This window comes from Seriola aureovittata, chromosome 13, assembly GCF_021018895.1.
Source record: "Seriola aureovittata isolate HTS-2021-v1 ecotype China chromosome 13, ASM2101889v1, whole genome shotgun sequence".
In the NCBI taxonomy this organism is placed as follows: domain Eukaryota; kingdom Metazoa; phylum Chordata; class Actinopteri; order Carangiformes; family Carangidae; genus Seriola; species Seriola aureovittata.
In genome coordinates, this window is record NC_079376.1 from 9,011,086 (window position 1) to 9,037,915 (window position 26,830).

General features: G+C 41.4%; 1 protein-coding gene across 1 annotated transcript; it reads left to right on the top strand.

Annotated features, from left to right (window-relative positions):
- Nucleotides 1-4,651: 4,651 nt before the first annotated feature.
- LOC130180484 (nardilysin-like) lies at nucleotides 4,652-26,830 on the top strand. Its single transcript, XM_056394032.1, has 32 exons — nucleotides 4,652-4,699; nucleotides 5,377-5,605; nucleotides 6,172-6,427; nucleotides 6,725-6,806; nucleotides 7,982-8,135; nucleotides 8,829-8,902; nucleotides 9,091-9,186; nucleotides 9,369-9,491; nucleotides 10,872-10,929; nucleotides 11,705-11,778; nucleotides 12,191-12,260; nucleotides 13,190-13,267; nucleotides 14,386-14,506; nucleotides 16,961-17,019; nucleotides 17,415-17,469; nucleotides 17,566-17,670; nucleotides 18,162-18,285; nucleotides 18,631-18,717; nucleotides 19,776-19,895; nucleotides 20,032-20,083; nucleotides 20,403-20,553; nucleotides 21,386-21,513; nucleotides 21,731-21,893; nucleotides 22,113-22,144; nucleotides 22,409-22,547; nucleotides 22,688-22,735; nucleotides 22,845-22,897; nucleotides 24,004-24,087; nucleotides 24,326-24,416; nucleotides 24,635-24,751; nucleotides 25,707-25,796; nucleotides 25,965-26,830. The coding sequence occupies exons 2-32, from the start codon at nucleotides 5,412-5,414 to the stop codon at nucleotides 26,187-26,189; spliced, it is 3,303 nt and encodes a 1,100-aa protein (XP_056250007.1). The 5' UTR covers nucleotides 4,652-4,699; nucleotides 5,377-5,411; the 3' UTR covers nucleotides 26,190-26,830.

Consider the following 26,830-nt stretch of genomic DNA (forward strand, 5'->3'; position numbering starts at 1 on the left):
TGTTACCATGGCGACTCGTGCCAGCTGGCTTCGTCGCGCACACACACGCGCGCGCGAGAGAGAGACAGCACGCACGCAGCATCAGTCGGGAAAACTGTGGTGACTTTCATGAGAAGGGGGGAAAGCGGAGATTACAGGGAGGCTTGGAAGTCTGCACGGCCCGCATCACAACACCTGTCTCACCAAATGGAGGTGGTGGGCGCAACAGATGCCGCGGAGACTGAGATCAATGACGCCCCCCCACCAACAATGAATTTAGCTTCCCACATCGGCTAATCACAGCCTGCTAGGTGGCTGCTGCTCCATCAATACTTCCCTTTAAGTGACAGGTATGGGCCCTTTGTGAAGCCCGGCCTCCCCCAGTGGACCAATGGCGGGGTCTCCATCAAGGACACCAGTGGTGCCATGGTGTTGGTTAGAAAACAAGCATTCAAAAGCGTTCAAATATCAGTCAGCCGGTTTCATGGCTATAGGAAAAGATTTAATAACAACATGTCTTCCACATTACTGAGCTGAAAGTTCAATTTTCAGTTCAATTTCACATTGATTTCAGCGTACATTAAGGTGAATCACCTTGAGGAAATGGAGAGGTGCATCACTCCCTCACACACACACTCTCTCCTTCCTCTCCCTACAGCAGTGGAGGGGAAAGCTCTCCCTGGAGATTCCTATCAGAAACAGGAACAGAGACGGTTCCAGTAATATCAGGAAGATGTAGATGATGGTTATAGATTTCAGGGCTCTCAGGTGCATTAGGCTGTATTACAGCCTCCCCACAAGGCTACTTAATGCTCACTTGCAATGGAAACAGGCTGGCAGACGCAGGGCATGTATGCACAGTCATATGATCATATGCATTTGCGGAGATTGCTTACACACAGGCATCCACACAATTAAGTCACCCATGACATGCAGGGCCGCAGCTGACACATATAAATAAACTTCAACGATGCATAAGGTTTTGGTGCTGAGATATCATTTCCAGCTTGAGGATGCCGAATTTGTGGCAAGGGGGGAAATGTGATCCCAGACCTGAGGCTATATCATCTACCTCACAGTGCAACAATGGCCATGACAGAAAATCTGGGAGAAAAACACCCGCTTTCCTCACCACGGTGCTGTCGTTGAACCGTGGAGCCTCCCTAAATTAAGAAAACAAACAGAGAGGAACTGAGAGAAGATGGTTATCAGGCACCATCAGATACCTGCGTGTCTGTTCTCTAGGGGCAGGAGCCGCTCTGAGCACATAAAGCACTTTTTTGGAGCGTTGAAGGGGCCTCTAAAGTAGGGGATCTATTTATACTGGCCTAGTGCTGTCTGTGGAGCTGTCCAGTGCAGAAATGGATGAGGATTCATGCTGTTTCATTTCAGCCACTTCTCCTTTCTTCCTCCTCCGCTTTCTCCTTCTCCAAAGCCTTTTCCTTTCTCCCATCTGAATTATTTCTGTCAGATCATACTTTAGATTCCTTCTCTTTCACGCCCCTTTCTTTCTTCCTTCCTGCCCTTCACTTCTCTCCCTCTCTCTCTCTCTTTCTTCCTTCTTTATTTCCTTACTTTGATTCTCCTGTGGGCTCATGTCAATTCAGATTGGTTTACATGCCATTCTGTCTTTGATTTCTTCCCTTTTGTTTTCCTCTCCTTCCTGCTCACTCTTTCCTCTCCTCCACTGTAGACATACTGCAGGAAGTGGTCATCCCATTTTTGCAGCTCCCCCCAATTATACTTTTCTTCACAAGATCTCTACTGGGACGAGCTTGCATGCATGAATGAACACACACTCCAGACTTAAGGACAAGCAGACACACTGACAAGAGTAAGAACGTGGTTTACTCCCCTCCCCTGCCAATCCACGGGTCAGAAAATCTCCTTAAAAGTACATGTTGTTCACATACTGTTGCTCTGTCTCTTAACACGTGTTTTTGGTTTCTTTGGGGTCCACACTGCCTCCAGTATTTAGTTACTCAGTGGGAAGAGGCAATCAGAGAGGCAGGCAAGGGCACCTAGTGCACTGTGGGAAGGAGCAGAAAGAGAGGAGGGAAGGAGCAAAAGGGGAGGAAAAAGAACAGGCTGGTTGTGGGAAACACAGAGAAAGAGAGACAATGAGCAGTAGGAATTTGGGGGTTTGTGAGGGCTGGCTGAGACATGTGGTGAAGGGAGAGGAGGGGAAGGAGAGGGAAGAGAAGCAAACAGATAGAGGGGATAGATATGGGCGAAGAGTGGGGGAGGATGGCCAGGAGGGCAGGTGGTTCTGTCATTAGCTCCAGATTAAAGCAGAGGGCAACTCCAGAGGACTCACCTCTGATTCACACAGTAGCACTGCAGGCAAGGACAAGCCTCCAGGGAGAGAGAGACAGACACACACACACACATATATAGACAGGAGCACATGTGCTGAAAACACAGTAGTGATTCACAGGATTACCCACAGGCTCATGAACACACATATAAACACACACACACATACATACATATAGGCATATAACACCCCCTCCTCATTTAGCATAACTACACACAAGATACACCGTGACTCACGAGAACATGACTCCCACACACAAGCCACATACAGAGAGCCATGCGACACACTCACAGACATGGTCACACACATACACATCGTTGAACTAATTAATCAAATCTCCTGTTTTAATTACGATTCAGATCAGTTGCTATGGGAACCTTGCCCCCTTGGAATCTTAAGGTAAAGACTCTCATTGCTGCTGCTGTTGCTGCTGCTGCTGCCTCCAATGACTCTACAGGAAGCTGACCGAGGGGGACAAATTCATAATACCTACAATGATTCAGCTGGCTGCATTCTACATTGCGTTTTCTCCATCACAGACACATTTTTCTGGGGAGGCCCGAGGTACCCGATCTGAGCTTCAATTTGGGCTCAGTCATAGAGAGGGGCACAAAAGTGGAAAAAATGGGGGAATTATGACGGATCCCGTCGCAGCTGCGCTAATACAATATACCTTACCATGAAAAGGCCATATGTGTTGGCATTAAAGGGGAGCTTCATGGTTTGCAGGGGCCTATCCAATCGATCACTAACACGAGCTTGCCATTTGTGCTCTGAAAGTTTTCCCGTGGCGAGTCACGTAAAAACACTTTCACACAGTTCTAATAGGCTGCTTATCCTCGCTATTACCACAGCCCAGCAATTTCAGCCAAGCAATGGCTCTGTGCTTGCTACAGTATGCCTGGTGCCAGAAGTTTTGCTCTGAAAACATAATTCATGGTGTTTTCACAAGGGCTCCATTAGAGATCAATAGGATATGTTTGGGAGTACCAGCTCAGTACTTTCACTTTCTGTCTGACTGCTTTAAAGCAAGTTGGGGGAATCAATATGCCAACATTTCTGTTAATTTCAATCAGACAGGGGAAATATTTAAACAGTGACTAATATCTGAACTCTATTTTGAGCATTGTGTAGGTTTTAGTGCTCACACAGTTTCATCTCACATACTGACAGACGTACTTATCTCGAAAGATGAGGATGAAGAAGCTCAGACTGTAGTGGGACCACAGCACCTTCGTCTATCCCGAGTGTATGAATATCAGCTCAGGTGAAGGCTGGACTTGATGAATTAAAGGAGGAGAGGATGCCAAGTTAAGCCATTAGAATACAGGAACTCGGGGCGTGTGTCTGGCTCGGCGGTTGTCATGGTTGCGGTGTTTATCACCTCTTTCTGCCGACAGAGGCCCAGGGGCAAATCAGATTGGCTTTAGACAGAGAGACACAGAGAGAGAGAGAGAGAGCGAGAGAGTGAGTTGGTGAGTGAGGGGGAGGACATATTGGCACAGTGGAGGGGTGAAATGCCAACACTCTGCAGAGGGGAGGCTGAGGAAGGGCACTGGACAAATGTCAATGTGGCTTATTCATGATAAGATTTTTGTTTTTAACTATTAGAGGTTTGAGTTAGTGTATATTACTGATGCCAGTAATCCAGTAAATCCTTACTTCAAATCTTTTTCATCTACTCACATGTCGTCCCCCCCCCCATTTTTGCTCTGCCTTTTTACGTTTTACTCCAACTCTACTCACACATGTCGAAGGGAAAGCCCTTTAAATTCTATGAAAAATACATGCTGGTAGCCCTTTAATAGGAGCTTAACAAGCATGCAAATCTTGGGCCATCCTCAAAAATCAGGTGTAAAATTAACCCTACGTCCCTCGTGGCCTATGCCTGCCACCTAGCGGCACCTAAACCAATCATCCCAGTTTGCAGCCGTGTACAGGTGCATTTAAAGATGTACGATTGCAGTTTTCATGGAGCACAGAAGCTGTCGTGTGGCTACAGCTGACAAGATAGTTCATATCCAGTTAAACTCTAAGGAGATTTAAAGTAAATTAAAAAAAACGACCAATTATGACATTTACCGGTTATGACATGTGGTCGGTTGAACACTCTGAAGCTAGCAGTCATAATCATAAACAGATGGCGAACAGCTGCCGGTCACATCCAGGTGGCCAGTTGTCGCTGCCTCTGTCTCATCCCTGCAGCTTGTTACAATGAAACCATTCGTGACTGCACCGGGCACACGTGTTATAGCCAGAAACCACGCCCCTTCGCCTCACGAGCCAACCGGAGGTCGCCATAAGCAAGGGCCGGTTCTTGTCAGCCAATCACGGCGCTTCTTGTTGGGGAGGACACTCGCGTTCACATATGCTGAGGCCCATCTGCTGTGAGCCGGGAGGAAGGTACGGATACATTGTTGTCGCACCGGTTTCATGAACTAATCCTAAAAGTTTGTTTTTTAAATTTCGGTTTGGCTTTGCCTTGAAACAAATTTATACCTGAGCGAATCAAAGCTTATTTTAAAGAATATTTGTAATATATTGACATTAAATCCTACTACTAGCTTGTAGCACCCACTTATATTTACTTTTTCTCTGTGTATAAAGGGTACAGTAGCCATTTCCTCTCAGGTGTTTCTTTGTGGTTCTTTGTGGTTCTTGGTGGTTCTGTCACTGTGCCTGTGCAGCTGAGAGGCTCAGGTTTTAGTTGGGGTGGTCGACCTGGGTCGTATTTTAGCTGACATCCAGTTGAATAGGGCGAAACCACCAGACAGTCTGTGTGAATAGCTGTATTGTGGGCGCTGGCTTGTGTGTGTGTGTGAGAGTGTGTGTGAGTGTGAGTATGAGTATGACAGCTCAGGTTCAAACCTATAGGCCTCTGCCATAGAGAGAGAGTCTTGGTTAATGTGTGTTGTTTTGGTCCCACTGGTTTCTGGGCTTTTATTCTCTCCACACTCGTCTGTCAGAGAGGGTCTTCATCATAGCTCTGTTCAGGCTGACACGGTGTGTTGCCGTACTGAAGAGTAAATTACCGGTGACAGCGAGCTGTCCTGTTGTTTATGGTCGCGCCTTACTGTCAGCCCGCAGTGCCAAATTCTCATCATCTCTGCCGAGGATGCCGCAGACAAACAAATCCAGAAACGCCCTGGCGCCTGACTCTACGGGCTCGGTCCATGTTGGAGCCTCAGCAGAAGAGCCAGAGCCGGTGTCTTGTGGGGTGAGCCTGACTGCGGGGGACACAGGAGGAGGAGAGGACAATATTGGAGACAGCGAGATCATCAAGTCCCCCAGTGACCCCAAACAGTACAGGTAAAGGACTCCTCTACCGTAGACTTTAAAAAAAAAGAACATCCAAGCTAATTCTTTCATACTAGATACAGAGTATTTCAATAAAGCATTGTACTGTAGTCCTGTTACATGATTTATTTCCTCTATTCAGTGTATTCTCAGTGATTGTTAATAATATGATTTCATGTGCAATGATATTCATCAGGGGATAATATTTTTTGTATTCATGAATGTGAAAGTGCTGAGAAAATGACCCAGATCCACTAACCCAGATCCAAAAATGATATCGAGCCTCTCTTCCAGCAGGATCAGTGCAGTATTATTGTAGTTTGATGGGACGATTTCATGCTATAAGCACACACCAGTGCCTTGGGCCTCTGTGGGGCACACACACAGAAAATTTGCTGTGAAAAAGCACAGAGAGCAAGAGAGTCTCAAAGGGTCGAAGATGCAGTCTACAAAGAGACATTTGATTTAACAGCCTGTTCGAAATAAGAACAAAACAAAGAGAGCCATAAAACATGATGGCACAACAGTGTTTCTCAAAGCTGTCTGCGCTGTTTCACCTTTGACTTTACTCACTTCAGGTACATCGTGTTGGAGAATGGACTGCGAGCTCTGCTCATTTCAGACTACAGCGGACCAGCAGCATCAGAAGACGAGGACTCTGATGGAGAAGATGAGAGTGAAGAAGAAGAAGGAGAAGAGGAGGAGGAGGAGGAGGATGAATCTGGAGACGAAACGGAGGACGAATCTGAGGACGACGACGATGAGAGGGGCAGTGATGATGATGAAGATGATGACAAGGAGGGGAAGAAGAAGAAAGGAAATGCAGAGAAACAGGTACCAGTTGAAAGCATATGGCGTTACCTCAAAACAAAGAGCACAAGAGTGCCTATGTTCATTGTAATTGGGGAGCGTGTTATCCAGTACAACAGTGTGGCTCATTCATGTGTGTTTAAACAACAATAGATCTCTTTGGCATACTTCAGTCAGGTTTTGGCTACAAAGGAAATACATGTTGTTATGATCAATTCATTTGTTGGCTTTGTTCTTTTTTTACGGGGTTTGTTGACAATATTTATGCTTTTTAAGTGTGTTGCCAGACTCTAAAATGACTCGATATCCCATGTGTTTCAGTCTGCAGCTGCGCTTTGTGTTGGAGCGGGCAGCTTCAGTGACCCAAGTGACCTCCCCGGTCTCGCCCACTTTCTGGAGCACAGTGAGTAATTAATCTGAGAGATTCAAGTCATTTCTTTGGTATTTCTCATCCTTTGTTTGATTCAATGGTTCATTCATCCTCTGATGCCTTGTCTCCTTCATCCTATCACTCATCACGATTATGTATGCATACCAGATGCAGTTTATTGCCCTCTTTGCCTGTTTTGTCTAGTTTTACGTCACTTAATAATAACTGACATTTCCCAGAATACCCTCCTCCTAGGGCCAGATTAACCCAGGCTGCAGGGCAAAAATTAGCTTTTGGGCTTCTTTTGACCCACTTTTCCTTCTGCTCCTCTGTGTATTGTGTATCTAACCAATCACCTCCAAATACCCATTTAGTTCACACAGAAGACTACACAGCTAGCAGTACATGCAAAGGATTTGCTTTATGCCTTTTTTGGTAATTTAAAAACCTGTTGTTGTTTTTTTTGTGAATCTGCACCTTGTGTGCACAGTATCACCTGAAAATCATTTTCTTACAACCAGATTTTGACTCAGGGTCCCTGTATGAGAGAGAGCATTGGGATAGGTTACTAATGGCCCTCATCATTTCAGTTAATATTGGGCTTTAGAGTCACAGATTCCGAAATTTGGAGAACAAACAAATAATTAATTGACTACCACCAAATTACACACATAAAACCTGGGGCTTTTAGGGTCCCTCAGTTGGTAGTCCATTCCTGCCTCTACGATTGAGAATAGGAAGGAACTTGTTGCAGTAAGTGTGGGCACGATGGCAAGATATTTTTCGGTCAAAAGAAAAGGCCAGACTTAGCCACGTCCCTCTGAATTGCATTCCATTCTATTGATGCTGCTGTCAGTGGCGAAAATCTGTCTCCTCCATTGATGTGACTGTTGAACATTGTCCCTAAATGGCCAGTCTGTAAAGAAGCCCTTTTTCATTCTTACCGACCGTCATCAAAACTGTCGCAGAATGCTCGCAGCAATATCTAGAGCTATGTGTGCAGCTATATCTGAAAAAGAAAAGCTATCAAATTCTGTTGTGGCTCAGCTAGAAATATAACACAACACTGTGTTTGGCCAGCTCTGCACATAAATAAGAAAATCGCAAATGCAAGGCACATCACCAAGAAGCTTTGGTGGATTTTTCTTTTAAATTCCTTACATGTTTGATTTATAGCCTAGCCTCTCCTCTCCTCTCCTGTGTCCCAGTGGTGTTCATGGGCAGCGAGAAGTACCCCTCAGAAAACGGCTTTGATGCTTTCCTGAAGAAGCATGGCGGGAGTGACAATGCCTCCACCGACTGCGAGAGGACCATCTTCCAGTTTGACGTCCAGAGGAAAAGCTTCAAAGAGGCTCTTGACAGGTGAGGAAGCATCAGAGGTTTTCTTGTTTTTTGGAGCGGTCGCTCTGAAGAAGTGGACTTATAGAGAACCATCAGAGGATTTACAGATGAATAAGAAAAGGAGAAATAATAAAAAAATAAATAAACGTTATAAAAAAAAATTAAAAAAAGCATGTAAAACAGTTATTACATACCAACCACAAGATGATCGCTCTTTGGACACCCAGTGACACATAGAGCCAGGTCCTGGGATTGTTTTACACACAGAGAAAACTCACTGTCACATCCTTAAATGTTACTCTGTCGGACATGGGTAGTTTGTAAGTTTGAACTTACAAACCACTGGTACAACCGATGTCACATCATATTCTGGGAATTTCAGCCATATTGCCACTACAAATGTTTTTATATTGTACTTTATTTCATGATGTATTTTGATATATGTTACCAAACACATGGCCTCCATAGTATTTAGATAAGAGTACAATTTTTGATGGGATTTCTGTCCCTGTCGAAATATTGTTCCTATGTGGGCATCATTTTTGCTATTAAAATAAAGTATGTGATTGGTCTCTAATGTGTTTGGGACGAACATTACAGGCTGTATCAGTGTGTGTTGGTCTACATCTGTTTGTTCCTGTCTCACCTGTGTCCTGTCCCTCTGGCTGGTATGTAGCCCCTGATTACAGCCTCTCTGTCCCGTCACCCTCTTAGGTGGGCTCAGTTCTTCATCTGCCCCCTGATGATCCGTGACGCCATTGATAGGGAGGTGGAGGCCGTTGACAGCGGTGAGTCCCGGGGCCTTTGCGCATTACTCCTCCGTACTGAGAGGTTAAGTTTCAGCTGTGTGTGCTTGCCGTTAAACTTTTCACCCTCCGCGTCGGTGTGCTCTCCTCACGCAGCTCTCTTGCACACCATCGATCGCTTTCTTTCTCTTGTCTTCTTGAGTTTTTCTGTCTCTCCGTCTGTCTGTCAGAGTACCAGCTGGCTAAGCCATCGGACTCCCACAGGAAGGAGATGCTGTTTGGCAGCCTGGCCAAACCTGGACACCCTATGGGCAAGTTCTGCTGGGGTGAGTTGGCAAACACAACCGCTGGGACACATAATACACGCAAGGGCCTCCTTGGGGTACATTCAGCAATAACAAACAGGAGGACTGAGACCATCGCCAAGTTTCCTTTCTTGCTGATATCCCTACATTTGTAAACTGTTTTTTTCTACGTTGAATTGATTGCTTACTTGTGACGACACCAGGGAATGCCCAGACACTGAAGCAGGAGCCAAAGAAGAAGAAGATCAATGTGTATAAGCGGCTGCGTGCCTTCTGGAAGAAACACTACTCTGCCCACTACATGACTCTGGCTGTGCAGTCAAAAGGTTAGGAAAATCAGTACCTATCATTACATATCAAGACCTAGTCAGTTGGTAGAAATGTACTCGATTTCTTTAATGTCAAGCAGCAAATTAATTTTGCAATTGAAAAAGCAATCTGTAGATTAATCAACAATTAAAACAATCATCAGTTGCAACTCTAATAATGATTCAGTTCATCCATGTTCAGCCAAGTGTAGATAATCATTCCCCGAAATTGCTGTATTTCTCCAAACAAAGTCAGATAGTTTTTTGTTTTGTTTTTTTTCAGAGAAGATATCTCGCAGCTAATTAACTACTGCGTACGAGTAAAATGATGAGTGCTGCGAAAAATCATCCTATAAAACAACTCAATCAGATTCTTTCAAACACATCTTTACCTAAAAAAATCAACTATTAAAATCAATAAATCTTTAATCAATAAAACAACAAATGATATATAACCAGCATTTACGTGGGAAATTGATGAGTCATTGAAACGCTCACAAAAACATGAGATGTTACCTTGACGTTGTCCAGGACACTGGGACATCATTGTTCAGTGTGGTTACAGGTACTTAAAGCAGGGCAGGAGTGGGTCATGTGTCCACAATGTGATCCTTTTTTCTTTTTTTAGGCACTGATCCCATTATTGTTAACTATGTATTGATAGTATTGTTTCTGTGAGTATTGAAACCCCCCACTGTAAGAGAACACTCCGTAAACAGGGAGGTTTCTATCTGTGATTTAAAATTGTGAACAATAATGTTGAAAAACACGCCTGGATCTTTTTCTGTGACTTCTTTTCGTTAAACTACTTTATAGAGTTATAGAATGTAAATATGTTGAATTACAGAATATATATATATATATATATATATATATATATATATATATATATATATATATATATATATATAGTATACAGTGCATGCTTATTGCTTATTAAAAATAAATGCGGAAAAACAAATGACGTCAGAATTCTAAATCCAAATGCCAAATGTGTGTAAACAAAAATGCAAAAGTACAAAGAAGACGGGGGCCTCCATCCATTCCTGCATTAACTGACAGGTTATACAGATCATACAATGGCTGCTTTGCAGTTATGATGATTTTAGATGCCGTTTCATGGTTTGTTTACATTAGTTAGAAAAACAGAATGTGCTGACATGTCATCAATATTTTAGCATCATTATAAAACATGTGCATATATATCTGTAATCTATAGGGTAGAACAGGTTATCGATTGGGCCTTTTTAGGGCCAAATGCAGTCAAAGCATGTAGCTATCACTGCAGCTGCTTTTTATAAAAAAAATTAAAAAAAAAAACCTCTGCAGTTTTCAGTCCGAATTATTGAGACACACTTAAACTCTAATTTCTCCTCCTTCACTCGGTGTGTCCTTCAGAGAAGCTGGACACTCTGGAGAAGTGGGTGAGAGAGATCTTCAGCAAGGTGCCTAACAAGTGAGTATTGAAGGAGAGGCTCTCAGTCACTGCGATGAGCTGCTGGTGTGATATAGATTGAGTCTGAATATCCTTTGAGACTTTGCTCAAATGTAAATGTCAAGCTTTCCTCCGTCTCCTTCTCGGCTCTTTTTTTTACCTCTCTTCATCTCAGATGTTGTTTTTCAACAACATACACCTGAAAGGGATCATTCCTCCCTACAGTCAAGCTGAATTAGTATTTTCCTACAGAGCTCCTCTTCTGTTTGCTTTCTGAGTCATTGCAGTGGGATTTTTTTTTTTCTTAGAGAATCAACATGCATATCACTATCATGTGGAAACCACATAACCACCAGTGTTTGAGGCTTTCATTTCAATTAAAGGATTACATGCTCCTGTATGAGTTGATGAAATTCCTCCATATGTGAGCTCATGAAATCTTCTCAAACAACTTCAGCTCCTGTAGGTGAACTAAACTCCTTTTCATCAAGCTAATAACATATTAAAGGTGACATTTTGAAGTCGCATCTGGCAGAAACATGGTGCTATTTTTGTGATGTGCAAATACTTGTTGAAAACCGTCATCTTCAAACTTGTTCACGAAACTTTTTCTTATCATTTGTTAAACATATCCAGCGCCATTACAGTATGACAAATGTTTTGTCTCTTGTTTTCCTTAAAACATTAGAAATGAGCTTTTAACGAAAGCATTATGGTGGGTATAAGGCATGTGTAGTGTGACATACTGACTATGTTTAATTGATGTTAATTCATAATTCTGGTTATGTGTCTACAGTGAGCTGCCCAAGCCAGATTTCTCTGATTTGCTGGATCCCTTTGAGACACCAGCCTTCAACAAGCTCTACAGAGGTACTGATCCATCTCACTGCGTATATCTGAACACATGGTGCACTCTGGTACTCTGAGCAGCAGTGGTTCCCAACCTCAAAATAAATCTGAATTGGTCAGGAGATGATCTAAAACAAAAAGAGGTTTATCTTTTCAGGCTTTCTTCAAATCTCTGTTTTTTCTTATCAATTACTGGGTGATTTTACCTTTTCAGGCCCCCAATAAAAGAATCTGTGGAGGGAAAAATTACTCTTTAGCTCAGACGACCTGTGAACATATGCAAACAGATAAGATTCTGCAAGGTCGCGTAGCTTTGTTTTAATGGATCACAAGTCAAAAAGGTTTGGGACCAGCGCTGTAGAGGAAATATAAACCCGCAGTTGGTTATCTCTCTATCATGGTGTTTTCTTTCACTGTGTTTGTGTGTATGCAGTCATTCCTGTTCGGAAAGTTCATGCTTTGAATATCACCTGGGCTCTTCCCCCTCAGGAAAAACACTACAGGTGAGGTACATTCAATAAATCGACCTGTTCTATCGTTGCATAATGCTGGAGCTGTAATCCATTTATTTGTATCTTCCAGACTTGATTACTGCCTTTCTCTCTGGTTTTCCTTGTTGAGCTGCTAGTCAACTAAGACTCCAACTTGTTCTGAATGCTGCAGCTAGAATTGATCATTGATGAACTGATTACCAGTGGGAGCTAGAGTTGATTTTAAGATTCTTCTTTTAACTTACAAGCCCTCGCATGGACTTGCACAACCTTACTTATCTGAACTAATTATACCATGTACTCCAATACACCCTCTTTTCTCCCTTGATGCTTGTCTCCTCATTACTTTAGCTCACAAAAATCAGTTGGCTTCAGAGCATTGGCTCACCATGCCGGGCCCTCCATTACTTTTTAAAGAAGCACGTTCAGTTGAAATCTTTAAATCAAGACCTAACCTAAAACCAACCTTAATTCACTTCATAACAGCCTACTCTACAACTTAGAACATCCATCACCTTTTCAAACACACTGTTTTTGATGTGGTTGTTTAATTTGTATTATTTAATTGTTTTATTTGCTTGCTGTATGTTTTGTCCCATGTATCCTCTTTAATTGTGAAGTTCATTGGGAACTGCTGCATGGTGATTCTGCACTTTGAATAAATTGATAGATGTACAGTACATGGTGCAGGGTACATAAATGCAGAGTTAGACAAGGACTGTAACAGACCATGCTTTCCCCTCACTTGAGAGAAATTGCATCAAATGTGTTTGTTTCTCCTTTTTTTCCCATGTCGCTGTCTCCTATCTGCAAAGCTGTGCCTCTTCATATAAACATAGAATTAGACCAGCCAAAAGATACCATGCTTTTGCCCTGATTGTAGAGAGATTGCATCAATGTTTTTTGTTTCTCCTTTTCATGTTCTTCCCTCCTCTTTTCAGAGTGAAGCCTCTCCACTACATCTCTTGGCTGATTGGCCACGAAGGCACAGGAAGCATCCTCTCAGTGCTCAGGAGGAAGTGAGTGTTATTGCCTCTGTCTGTTTGTTTTTCTGATTCGAGGGCACTCCAAAAACCCAGTTAAAAGGTATTCAATTTGCTGGGTATACATGAGCTTTTTCATGCTCCGAGCGAGCCACGAGTGTTTGAGGCCAATCTTAAAACTATACACTTTGCTGGCCCACTTGATGATGTGATTCATACATTCTCATCGCTGGATGTGGTTGTACAAGAGCGTTTCAGCCTCTTGTTGCTAAGTGGCAAAGTGATTCGCCAAAGTCTGTGCAGTCCCACAATACCACGAGCTCATCCAAAAGTCCCCTTGCCATCAGTACCTCTTGGCGTTTGATAGAATATTCCTATTTAGTGTTTGTGCTGTTTTCCCTTGTTGATAAATGACAACAGTGAAATTTGAGTGTGCTTGGTCTCAGTTCCCAGTCGAAACAAACCTGCCGAGGCAGTGGAGTGGTTGTTTTTTATTGAGTTCAGACAATCACGTCGAGGGCTGAGAGGCTGGTTTTGAAAATGTGGCCATTGTTGTCCCCCTCACAGAAAGTGGGGAATGGTCTGTCTGTCTGTGTCCATCACCCACACTGTTTGAGATGCTGATCAGATGCCTTAACGTTTAAAGGGCCCTACAAGTGTTTTTGCAGGTTTTAGTGCATTTACTGTACAGCAGACCAATAAAAATGTGTTCTCTACATCACTGCAGTTCATCAAAGAACATCATACGTTTTTTGTTTTTTTTTTTCATTTATTTTTCCCACCACTGATGAGAACCTTCAGAGATCTAAAACTTGCTTTGTGTGATCCATCACAATGTTGTTTTCTACTTGGTATTGCACTGCTGACCTTTTTTAATGAGTGCATCATCACACAACTCAAACATGTCTTTATACAGATACATGCAGGCATAATGGTCAAATGCATGATATAATTTCTTCATTCAGGGATTTTGAAAAACAAGACCACAAAAGTGTTTGTTAAATTGTCTGCAAGCAAGACACAAGAGTTACATACTTTTTACTCACTGCCCTTATTGTGCATTCTTTTTAAAGTCAGTGAATTAACTGATATGTTTTTGTGTGTGTGTGTGTGTGTGTGTGTGTGTGTGTGTGTGTGTGTGTGTGTGTGTGTAGATGCTGGGCCCTGGCTTTGTTTGGAGGAAACAGTGAAACTGGTTTTGACCAAAATACCACGTACTCTATCTTCTCCATCTCCATCACCCTCACTGACGAAGGTTTCCAAAACTTCTACGAGGTAAAGGAAACTCTCTGTTACAATTGTCTGTTCTTCTTTTTGTTATTCTGCCTTCAGTGAATCCCTGACACTCAGGGCTGAGCAGATGATATCAGGCAAAATCAAGCATTCATCACCAGTTCATCATTTATGATCCAGATCTATTGTTGTCAGATAATACAGAATCAGTGTTTCTCTTGTTTTTGTTGGTATGTAAGTTAGATGTACTCTGCATGCACCCAGCTGGCCCATTTGTCTTATTTTCATTAATACAACAATTTCAAGGAAGCAATCTATGTTATCAGTTGCTATGACAACTGTTGAGTTAAACAGAGAGGCAGTTGGCAATTATTCAGCAGGAGCACTGTTTTCTAATCTTAAGCACTTTAAAGGAAAAATGTTTCAGTCAACAAACATGTATTGAAAACTACTGTATAAATACTGCAGCAGCCTTGAGGACATTGTTTACTGTGATGAAGAGCACTTCATCCTCCACTCTTTGATTCAGAGAGGATGGACCTGGAGTTGTTTAGATCAGAGGTTGCTAGTTTTCTGAATCATAGTGCCAAAATGCAAATGCAGTCAAGTGTAGTAGTATTTTGTTAGCTGGAGGTGGGTGGCACACCTGAGGCTCACTTGGTGACAGTGTGAAGTCAGGAAGATGCTTCCGCGCATTGTACTGGTGGTTGTGTGAAGGACAGCTAACAATTAGCTTCCGTTCAGTGTTGGCATGATTGACTGCACAAACATATGCTGTTTTTAAATGTGCTTTTTAAACAAATTGTCTTGACTTGATTTGATTTGATTATTTGTGAACAGTCGACTAAATGATTAAATATTGCTAACCTCTATATTCTGCACCAGAAACACTAGTTTGTTAAAGGAGCTATAAGTTTTGCTATTTTTAAAAAGTCAACGTTAGCATTAACAGCTATTTACTTGCTAGTTTTGCCAAGAGGATCAGCCTACAAAGAGCTCCTTTTAAAATAACTGATATTTTGTTAATGTACAACGCTGGTTAACTGTTGCATACAAAATTTTACAATCTGCAGCACCCCTCTCCTCGAGCTAATGCTCAGATGTTGTGAACAAGCAAGGTGGGAAGGATAACATCTCGTAAAAACCAGCGCGGTTTACAGTATTTTTAGTCTAGTAAGTGAAAATAAGGTTGTATGTAGGCTCTCTCAGAATAAACTGGCATATAACCACTCATAAGGAGCTACCTGCAAGGTAAGAAGGTTGCTGGTGCTAGTTAGCAATATGATATTGTTTACCCGCAGATGCTGTGATCCCAATTAAATTGTGCTCAGTTTTGACTGTCCTCGGATCATTTTCCTACTTATAGTCTAGTCAGCTAGTCTATTCACTAAACTCAATCTTGTCGATCTTGACACCAAAGTTGCAGTTTGCTGTTGGCTTATCAGTTTCATTCTGTTCCCATTAGGCGGCAAGCCACCAGCATATTAAACTGGTGTAAGCAACAACAAAAAAAAACACTTGTTCAGTCAGCTGGGTTTACTTTGTTCGGAATACATTGTGCAGGACATTCAACACATCATACAAATCAATCCATCATAGAATTAAACATGTTTAAATATACATTATAAGTATAAAAGATGAGACCTGGAGGGAGAACTGGACTTTGTCTTGACTGGACACTATTTGCATGGGGAACAGACTTGGACACAAGACAGAGACCACTAACCTTTCTGGAGTCTCCTGGTTGCCTGGAAACTGGTGCTGGCAAAGAAAAAGCATAGTTTCCAAAATGTCAAACTATTCCTTTTTAAAGTGCTAAGGGTTTGCAGTTCAAAAGTTGAATAACCTTAACCTACTAAAATACACAAAATACTACAAAATAATTATGAAGAAAACCATTAGCAGGAAACAAAATGTACTTTTAAGTGCCTAAGGTTCACTATTCAAGAGCTGAACAGCCTCAGGGAATATACTTCCTTTTTAAATTGCCCAGATTTAAAACGCAGTTTCCTCTACTTTGTTGCGTGCACCCTTTGCATCCATAGAAATGAGGAAAGTCATACTTCTCCTGCGTCCTCCTCTTACAAACACATTGGTCAGGACTGAGAATCCTTTTGTTTGCCATTAATAATTATTACTCTTAGGCGGAGCTGACATTTTCATTTACATGTTTGAATCTCTAAAAGGGGGCAGAATAAATACACGCATTACTTTCTGTTTAGTATTTAAATGTAGTCGCCTTTTTGCAAATAATTGTCATCACTTGTTAATGACTGTAATTATATAACCGTAGTCGGCATGATTGGCAGCCTCTTTCTTGCATCAGTGTGACTTATAGTTTATCAACATTAACACTGCATTTCACTTAAGCCCCATCATTAATGGTGACTAAGAGGGGATTTTACAGTAATTTTAGCAACAAATGAACGTGATCATTTTGTAACGCTGAAACACTTCAAGTTACGACGTCTCATTCTTGTCTGTGGGCTGTTACAGGTGACTCACCTGGTGTTCCAGTACCTGAAGATGCTGCAGACGCTTGGACCACAGCAAAGGTACTGTCTCTTTCTCTCTCTCACACACACACACACACACACGCACTCACGCACGCACGCAAACACACACATCACGCACAGAGTCATACAAAACAACACCACAGAGATGTACAAAAACTGCCTTTTATGCTTAAATACAACTTTATTCTGTCTGGCTTTCAGGTACATTGTAAGGTATGAGATAGTAAATACTGCGTTATATTGCATACTGTGACAGGTTAATGTGTATGGCTGGCTGTTTGTTCATTTATATATTAATGCCATTTATTAGTTTTAGTTTTGTTATGATCCCTAATCTGTTATGAGGAGTGCTGATGTTGTGACATTTGAGATTTTTGCCTGGGATGAATAAAGATAATAATTCTGTCTATGTATTTGTTTGTTGGTGCTTTCAGAATATACGAAGAGATTCAGAAGATTGAAGCGAATGAGTTTCACTATCAGGAACAGGTAAGAATCCAAACATCCATATGCTGCCGTGTTGGGTGCTTAACAGCAATTTAATATTGTGTTATGTCCGCTGAGAGTGATTTTCCTTTTTGTCAGATTGACCCTATCGAGTATGTGGAGGACATTTGTGAGAACATGCAGCTGTTCCCCAAAGAGGATTTCCTAACAGGAGATCAGCTGATGTTTGAGTTCAACCCAGAAGTAAGTAGTTCAGTAGTTTGGGGAGTGAACCATTTCAGGGTTGTTTTTTTTTTTTTTTTTTTTCCTGAAATCCTATATTTCCTTATTTTAGAAAAGGATGTTAATGAAACAGGTCATTCAGACTTGGGACAATAAAGACATTTTTCCTGTCTGATATGTAAATGATTTTGCAGCACACACCTTTTTTATATGACAGAAATATATTTGCTGGAGCTGTTGGTGCTGTCTTTGATTGTTGGATATTATTTTGCATCAAAAGTTACAGTCTAATTGTGGCTTTGCATATTTTCTGTGATGGCAGCAACGTCTTTTAAGTTCTTCTGCTTCTTATTGTGATTGACAGCTGAAATAGTTCGCACACAAACAAGCAATCTAGAAATGGAGGGGAAAAAAACATTTTACTCTCCTCTTTTGCTGAAGACTTTTTTTTCTCTTTTTTTTGTGTGTGTGTGTGTGTGTGTGTGTGTGTGTGTGTGTGTGCGTGTGTGTAGGTGATCGGTGCAGCTCTGTCCCTCCTCACCCCTGAGAAAGCCAACCTGATGCTGTTGTCACCAGAACACGAGGGCCAGTGTCCCCTCAGGGAGAAGTGGTTTGGCACGCAATACAGCGTGGAGGGTGTGTGGGTTTGTTTTTTTTTTTTGTCTCTCTGTATGTGTGTGTACGTGCTTGTTTACTATCAGCGCAACAGCTCCTTCCCACAATGTTGGGATTCAGTGAATACATTGTCTTTTTTCTCCCTGTGCAGTGATATAATGCAGAGAGCCTGCAGTAGAAATGCCAGCATTTATCTCTGTCTTGTAGATTGTGAACAATGGTGTCAGAACAGCATTTAAATTAGACAATGTACAAAACCACTGTTTCACTTTTGTTGCAATAAAGACTTAAGATCACTCATCTCAAAGCACAAATCGAAACTGCAAATATATCCTGTATTTTAATAGATGTTTTTACTTCTCACAGACATCGAGCAGGAGTGGATGGAGCGGTGGACAGGATACCTGGACCTGAACAATGACCTCCACCTTCCCGCTGAGAACAAGTTCATCGGTGGGTGAATACATTTCTTTGTGCAGTACGGGCAAAAATGTGTCTTTCTTGAGCCAAAAATGCTGCAAGTATCCGAAAAGTGTCCAACAAAATGATCATGAACAAGATGCAGTTTTGTACTTTTGCTCTCCATTCATCTGTCCAACCAGTAATTAGATTTATTGACCAGACTTTGAGGATGAGTGCATTTTTGTGAATATATTCTGTCCTTTTTAACGTTCATTTTGGGGACATTCATCTAGTGGAGGTATTATAATTCAAGGTCTAATTTGTGAACTCATCTTCTATATCCTAAGCCTCATTTGAACAGGATTTGTTTCTCTAGAAAGGTCAGGTGATTTCTTTGTTGCCTATAATCATTGGTAAATAATACTAATTTTAGTGCTCCGCTACAGAGTTCTGGTACGCTCACTCAAGTCCACACCTCCAGATTTTTTATTTTTCATTTTCAAACTTCCTGACTCAAGTGACATCACATGAGGCAATTTGTTCAATGGTAGGTTTTTTTCACATATGTAATAGTACTCCCCAAGACTACAAACATAAATTAACAGGTTTGCCCTTCCCCTTTAATAAGTGTAGTGGCGATGAAGGTCACATGGTTTTCCAAAGAACCAGCTACAAGCTGTATTATACCAGTTGTTAATAGTGGCTGCCCAGATGGACATTTGTTATCATATTACTCCTGTCTGAATTGGATTTTTCCAATTCAGACAGGAGTAATGGATTTTTTTTTCTAACATGGCAAACAAAACAGCTCTGGTACAGTTCTGACTGAACGTTAAGGGCTGATACATTTTGACATTGTGTTGTGTTTACACATTTCGTAAGGCCACAGCACTACACGGCCAATTCTGATAAAATGAGATGATGCGTCTTCACTTATCAGCCCAAGGGTTCCTGAATCATTTATTGGGGGGAACGACATCTTTCTCTGTGTTGACAAGTTGCTGCATGTTTATCCCCAAACTATATATATAGAGTTGTTGAAACTCACACATTATTTATGAGAACCGAGTGGAATAATGCTGATGTATTGTTTATGTGCATTTGTTCAGCCACTGACTTCACCCTGAAGCCCTCTGACTGCCCAGACACAGAGTTCCCTGTCCGGATAGCCAACAGCGACAGGGGCTGCCTGTGGTACAAGAAGGACAACAAATTCAAAATCCCGAAAGGTGAGATGTGTGTGAGTGAGCAGGTGTGTGTGCGCTTGTGTTGTGTGCATCATTTAGCATGCAAGATGTTTCCGTAAAGACATTTAATATCATTAGAGAGGTGCTGACACCCGGTTGTCCTTCTCTCTTGCTGCAGCCTACATCAGATTCCACTTAATCTCTCCTGTAATCCAGCAATCTGCTAAAAAGTAAGTTCATGCTCAGATATAACCTTGTGAAAATAGTATTTGTTTTTTTCGCTGTAACACTCATTAACATCTGCTACGTTTCTGCCACCCCTCACTTTGTTCCCTCCCTCTTTCTGCCTTAAATTTCATTCCCTTGTTTCTTTTCTCTCTGTCACCTCCAACTCATCTTTCTCACCTCCTTTCCTCTGTCTTTCCTTTCTTCACTTCATGTCACTTTCTTCCTTCTCACCTTTCTCCTTTCTCTTACTTTTCCTTCCTAATTACCTCCCCATCTTTTCCTTCTCTCCATTCTCACGCCCTGTCCTTCCTCCCCTCCCAGTGTGGTCTTGTTTGACCTGCTGGTCAACATCCTAGGCCACAACCTGGCAGAGCCGGCCTATGAGGCTGAAGTGGCCCAGCTGGAGTATAAACTGGTGGCCGGTGAACACGGCCTGGTCATCAAGGTCAAAGGATTTAACCACAAACTGTCTGTGAGTGAAAGTATCAGGAGAAACCGCAGATGCACAAACATGTATATACAAGATATTTTAGGTATAGTTGTCTAAGATAACTGTTTGATACCACTTACTAATAAAGGATACTTTACAAGGTGAAAAACATTTTTAACAGTGTTAATAAATCACTTATTATAACTTTATCGATCATAACAATAGAGATAGAGAGACATAATTTGCCTCTAATAAGGAATACTGTACATTTTTGGGTGGACAATATTTATCATCTAGTATTTGTCAAAGCCTGGCAACCCAACAGTTCGTCTTATTATTGGCTTCATGGTGATCAATAAAGCATTAAAGGAGGGTTTTGACATTTTGGGAAGCACACTTATTGACTTGTCTTGCTGAAAGTTAGATAAGAAGATCGATACCACTCTTCATGTGTGCACATTAAAAATGTGTCGGGAGCCACTGGATGGTTATCTTAGCTTAGCATAAAGACTGGAAACAAGGGGAAACGGCTAACATGGTTCTGTCCAAAGGTAACAAAATCTGCCAACCAAGAGTGTACAAGTGTGTTTTAAAATGTCAAACTATTCCTGTATTAATCGTTATAAAATCATTTCAAGTCTCTCAGAAGTTCTACCCACTAGTTAATTTATATTTTTATATAAATCTGTTGCTACTTCATTTTTAAACCACTTTTAAAAAAGTGATCACTGTTAAAACTGCTCAGTTAGACATAATGTCATGTGTGCATAGCCACATATATATTCTGGACACAAATGCACACACAAATATGGTTTCATTATTCATATTCATGATAATGACGGTCAGTCTGTCTTTCTGTCATTTCTGTGTGTAGCTGCTGTTCCACCTGATCATTGACCGCCTGGCTGATTTCTCTGCCTCCCCTGACGTCTTCAGCATGTTCTCAGAGCAGCTCAAAAAAACTTACTTCAACATCCTCATTAAACCTGAGAAACTGGGCAAGTGAGTTGTCTATCTCCTATCTTTTTTTTCTTTTTCTCTGGCACTTCTATCTTACTTTCTGATTCATCACCAAGTCTACGATGCCTTCTAGTGGTGGAATGTGTAGGAACCTTAAACAGATGAGCCTCCTCCTCTTGCCGTCCTCTTTTCTTTCTTTTTTTCCCTCCCTCCCTCTCTCACTCCTCCCCCTCCCTGTCCTCCTCCACCTCTTTCTCAGGGACGTTCGTTTGTTGATCTTAGAGCATTCTCGCTGGTCCATGGTAGAGAAGTATCAGGCTCTGACGGCCGGTCTGACCAGCGATGAGCTGATGGAGTTCAGCCGCAGCTTCAGGGCCGAGCTGTGCGCTGAGGGACTGGTGCAGGGAAACTTCAGCAGCACTGTAAGTGGACGGCAGTCAGTACACACACAAGTAGATTGATTGACAATAGTATTAGAACTTACTTCAACTGATTTTCAATGTACTTGACATTGTTCTGTGTGTTTTGCTGATTCCTCACTCTCTCTCTCTCTCTCTCTCTCTCTCTCTCTCTCTCTCTCTCTCTCTCTCTCTCTCTTATCTCTACCTGTTCATTATCCTTTTATTGTGTTTCCTCCACAGGAGTCGGTGCAGTTCCTGCAGTATGTCACAGAGTAAGTCAGCTCTTACACTGAATGCACTCCCTAATGAGAACACTAATGCAATACAATCAAATAGATTTGTTTGCTGACATACACAGTAATTTGCATTAGCTTTGGTTGTTCAATACACGATTCCCCTTTCACCCTTTTCTCTTATGCCTTGTCCTTTATTTGCTCCTTTCAAACTTTCGTCCTACTTTCCTTTCTTCCTCTCCTCCTTACTTCCTTATCTATTTCACCCCCCCCCCCCCCATCCTCCTATCTCTCCTCTGGCAGTAAGTTGCAGTTCTCCAAGTTGCCAGCAGAGGTGCCAGTGATGTTCAGAGTGGTGGAGCTTCCTCTGAAGCACCATATCTGTAAAGTCAAATCACTCAATAAGGGAGATGCCAACTCTGAGGTCACTGTTTACTACCAGGTACACACATGCGCATATCTGCAGTCCATCAGACCTTTTATATTTCTGACATGATAACTTTAATACATACCAATTTTGGCATCTTGTTTTTGTGCTCACTATTTACCTCCCATTTTACTCTCCCCCTACTTTTTATCTAGTCTGGCCCCAAAGCCTTACGCGAGCACACGCTGATGGAGCTGTTAGTGGTGAGTTCTGATGTATTTCATTTCCTCTTTTCCACCCATTTCTTCATCCGTTCTGTCGGTCCATCAGGTCATCCCGCAGTGCATCTTTGACCGAGTTATTTATTTTCAGATGCACATGGAGGAACCCTGCTTCGACTTCCTCAGGACCAAAGAGACTTTGGGGTGAGTTTCTCTACTTGTGTCCATTCAAATTTTTAGCTTTTATTTAAAAGCATTTCTGGCACCTAGGAAATTTAGAGTGTGGTAACATTAATTTCCCCTATTTAGCATTTATATGCACGATACAAACATTTAATAAATGGTTTATAACATACTATAAATGCAGCATTGATGCTGGATTTAAGTGTTTATTATGTACAGTTGTCAAACATTATAATGTCTCCTGTGAAGATATATTTTATATTATTACAACTGTGTTTTACCACACCCATTCAACATCTAATCATACACCAGCCTCCACTTATGAATGTGGATAGTTATATAGTTTGTTGACAAATGCATTAATAAATCATTTAATAAATGTTTATGTGCTGTATAAATTCTAAATAGGGGAAATTAAAGTGTTACCAAATCAGGTGGTTTCTATTAAACTCTCACTTACAAATTCTAAAACTCTTTAACTTTTTAAACTTGCTTTTACCGAGATACTTTCACACAGTATCAATTGGAATTTGTTTATTGTTGATTTTATTTGACATGTAACAGAAAAGTTACATTTTAAATGTTCATATTTTTTGGGTCTCTATTCAGCTTTGAAGCACATTGTTTGCATCTTTTTGTAATGTGCTAAATGATTGAATACAATTTAAATTATTGCCTACCTCAATATATTCAGGACCAATATATTTAAGATGCATAATATTAAGGTGCATAATTTATAAAGCACCAGTAACTTTTTTTTTTTTGTGTGTGTGTGTGACTTTTTTGACTTTTTTTGCATTTTTATTAAGTTTTCCAAAAGAACAAGCGTGTGTAGATCTTGTTAAGAGACTGGTGGAATTTATTGTGCATGTCTAAAATGTGTGAGAAAGCCTAAAGCTTTTCACATTTACCCACACTTAAGACTGTCTATATGATTAAATTCCAACTCCTTGCTTTCTAAACTGGTTATATTATAGATTGCAAAGTAGAGAAAGTCAGGACAGGTGGGACACTAACTCTTGGAAAATGTAATGTACTTTCTCATCTAGTTATTTTGATCTGTCTCGGTATATCTTCTTCTCAACTTCTCTAATCCTAGCTGTCTTTTTTAATATCTTCTGCTGCAGGTACCATGTCTACCCCACCTGTAGGAACACCTCAGGTGTACTGGGTTTCTCTGTCACTGTGGAAACACAGGCCACCAAGTTCAAGTAAGTCTAGAACACAATCGTAACCTTTCATTTGCCCAAAAGCAAGATGCGATTTATCTTGACCGCCTTTCCAAAACCACGGTATAATCTATCTTACTGTTCGCCCAAACCCAAGCTACAATTTATCTTTGTGGCCCTGGAAAGAGAAGCGAGTGGAACTGATGAATGACTAAAGGAATCAAATACACCCCATAGCCTATAATATATCTCTTTCCCCTCATGAACTTTTTTCTCTCAGTACCGAGCTGGTGGAGTTTAAGATTGAAGAGTTCTTGGCTTCATTCGGGGAGAAGCTCAATGCTCTGACCGAGGAGGCCTTTAATACTCAGGTGTGTGTCTTTGTGTGTGTATTACATTGTGTGTTTGTGAGCTCCCTATGGTTATGGAAAAGTAGAAAAGTTACAGAAAATGATACACATCCAAAAACTTTTTAAAATGTCAAAAGTTGTTTTTCAAGTTATATTTTCTAACCATGTAAAACCGGGTTGTATAAGTAGAGGAACAGTGTGTATAAACCTTGTGCACCATGTGTGTGTGTTATGTATAGGTGACTGCTTTAGTGAAGCTGAAGGAGTGTGAGGACACTCACCTCGGGGAGGAGGTTGACAGGAATTGGGCTGAGGTGGTTACACAGCAGTATGTGTTTAACAGGCTCAACAGAGAGGTGAGGACACACACACACACACACACACACACCTTCAGGCAAATAGACAAACAAATGCAATCATCCTCTTTATGTGTATGTGTATTGACTTCATTCATGGCCCTTCTACTAAAATTACAATAAACTTTTACATGGCAGTAATATATGTGGGGATATTATATTGCTGTTAAAATATTCCTGCATCTCTGACAACTTAATGCACTATTCATTGACCATATGTGCCTTGGTCTTTGCAGTTTGCCCCAATCTTTGATCATATATATATGTATATTCAGCTTATTTGGAAAAGAAAACACACAAAACAAACCTCAACCCTGGTTCCAAGTACTGTCTATTTCTGAATTCCACCTTCCTGAAAACACTTTATGCCAAATCACTAAACTATTTTAAAGCTGCATTAATTGGTTTAGTCCTCTAGGGGCAAGAAGAACATGAGAACAAACTGACAGACACACATGGCCCCTGACATATCACCTTTATGAAGAGTGTGTGGCTAATATGTTGGCAAACAATTGCCATTTTACAAATGTAGCAGAAGCATGGCAGCATCTGTATCCCGCTGAAGTTATATGTGTCTAACCACCTGTCAAATGTAAGTCCAATATTCACTCTCCTTTTGGTTGTTCACTCAGCACCAACTCCTGAGAACTCCTGGAAATATCTGGCTGTTTGGTGCTGGGCAGTCTCTTTACAGTTCTTTAATGATCTGGTTTAATGACAGCAGTGAGACTGAACCGAACACTAAATGAGCTGTAAAAAAAAACTAAAAGAGGCTTAAAATGGGGTGATAATTCTGTGGTTTTGTCACTAGCGACCACTCCTTTCATGTAGCACGTAATCATTTGATTCAGTGTTTAAAAATATTGATAAATAGAGGTTAAAACTGTCTGTGAATGTCTCGTGTCCTTCAGCCCCACCACTGGGTTTCTTACCATCAGTGTTTCCGTGTGTTTAGATCGAGGCTCTGAAGCAGATGACCAGGGCTGAGCTGGTCTCCTGGTTCCATGAACACCGAGGACAGAGCAGCCGTAAACTCAGCATGCATGTAAGCAATGCTTTTATGCATACTGTGTATATATATATATATATGTGTGTGTGTGTGTGCTTGCGTATGTGTGTTAGTGCCTGCTGGACAGAGAAAAAGAAGGGTATTTTGCTTTTTCTTTTACTTTTGTGCTTGTATTAAAACACAAAATGTATCTGTCTCCTCAAGGTGGTGGGATTTGGTGCTGAAGAGAATGATGAAGAGGGTGGGGCTAAAAAACAAGAAGGAGAAGAAAGTAAAGAGGAAGATTTAAGTGGCTCTACCTACGGCGAAGTGTCTAAGCTCACCTTCCTTCCTGCCTCAACCAAGATGTCAGGCGCCATTGCCATTATGGACATCCCTGCTTTCACTCAAGGCCTGCCCCTCTTCCCTTACCACAAGATACTCGAATAAACTCAGGCTCAGACTATATGAGACGGACTGGCTGAGCTTTGCCTCTTACTCAGACACGTTTGGGGACACTGCCTCATTAGAGATGCAGGCACTTAATATGCGGAGGTGAAGGAAGGTTGAAACAGTTTCGGCTCCTCTCTGGTCCTGGATTCTGTCTCTGGGGCCCAGCTGTAGATTTTACTTACACTGTGTGCATAAGCAAAAAGCCTGGAAGTGATGACAGAGTTTTCTTTTAGCTAAGTGATAATCTATTCTGTTTTCTCACACTCAATTATTTTATATCCTCAGACACCAGGAGTGTGGGAGCGCTCCATTTCTTTTCTCCATCCCACACTAACTCAAAATCTTTGAATCAAATTCTCATTTATTTGGTTCTCTGAGATCTGCTGCTCTTACAACACTGATTCTTTGTGTTTTCCACTGTTTGTGTTGGAGCCCAGACTGAGTTTAATACAATTTAAACAAAAAAACAAATCAACTGTGAAAACTGCGGAAATGACGAGTCTTGTGAAATCCAGATGTATGTGTTTGATTGATTGTGTGCTGGATTTCAAGCTCTGCCGTGCACATTTGTTGTTAGCTGCCCTGGATGCTACCATGGTATGAAACTGCAAAAAAATAAATCAGAGTGAATGAATGAA

What these genes read in the sequence shown, in the direction of transcription:
- LOC130180484 (XM_056394032.1), top strand. Translation starts at nt 5,412, where the DNA reads ATGCCGCAGACAAACAAATCCAGAAACGCCCTGGCGCCTGACTCTACG. An exon ending in CCTCAGGAAAAACACTACAG is followed by an intron (nt 12,261 to 13,189) that starts GTGAGGTACATT and finishes TCCTCTTTTCAG; the next exon opens with AGTGAAGCCTCTCCACTACA. An exon ending in AGGTCACTGTTTACTACCAG is followed by an intron (nt 22,548 to 22,687) that starts GTACACACATGC and finishes CTTTTTATCTAG; the next exon opens with TCTGGCCCCAAAGCCTTACG.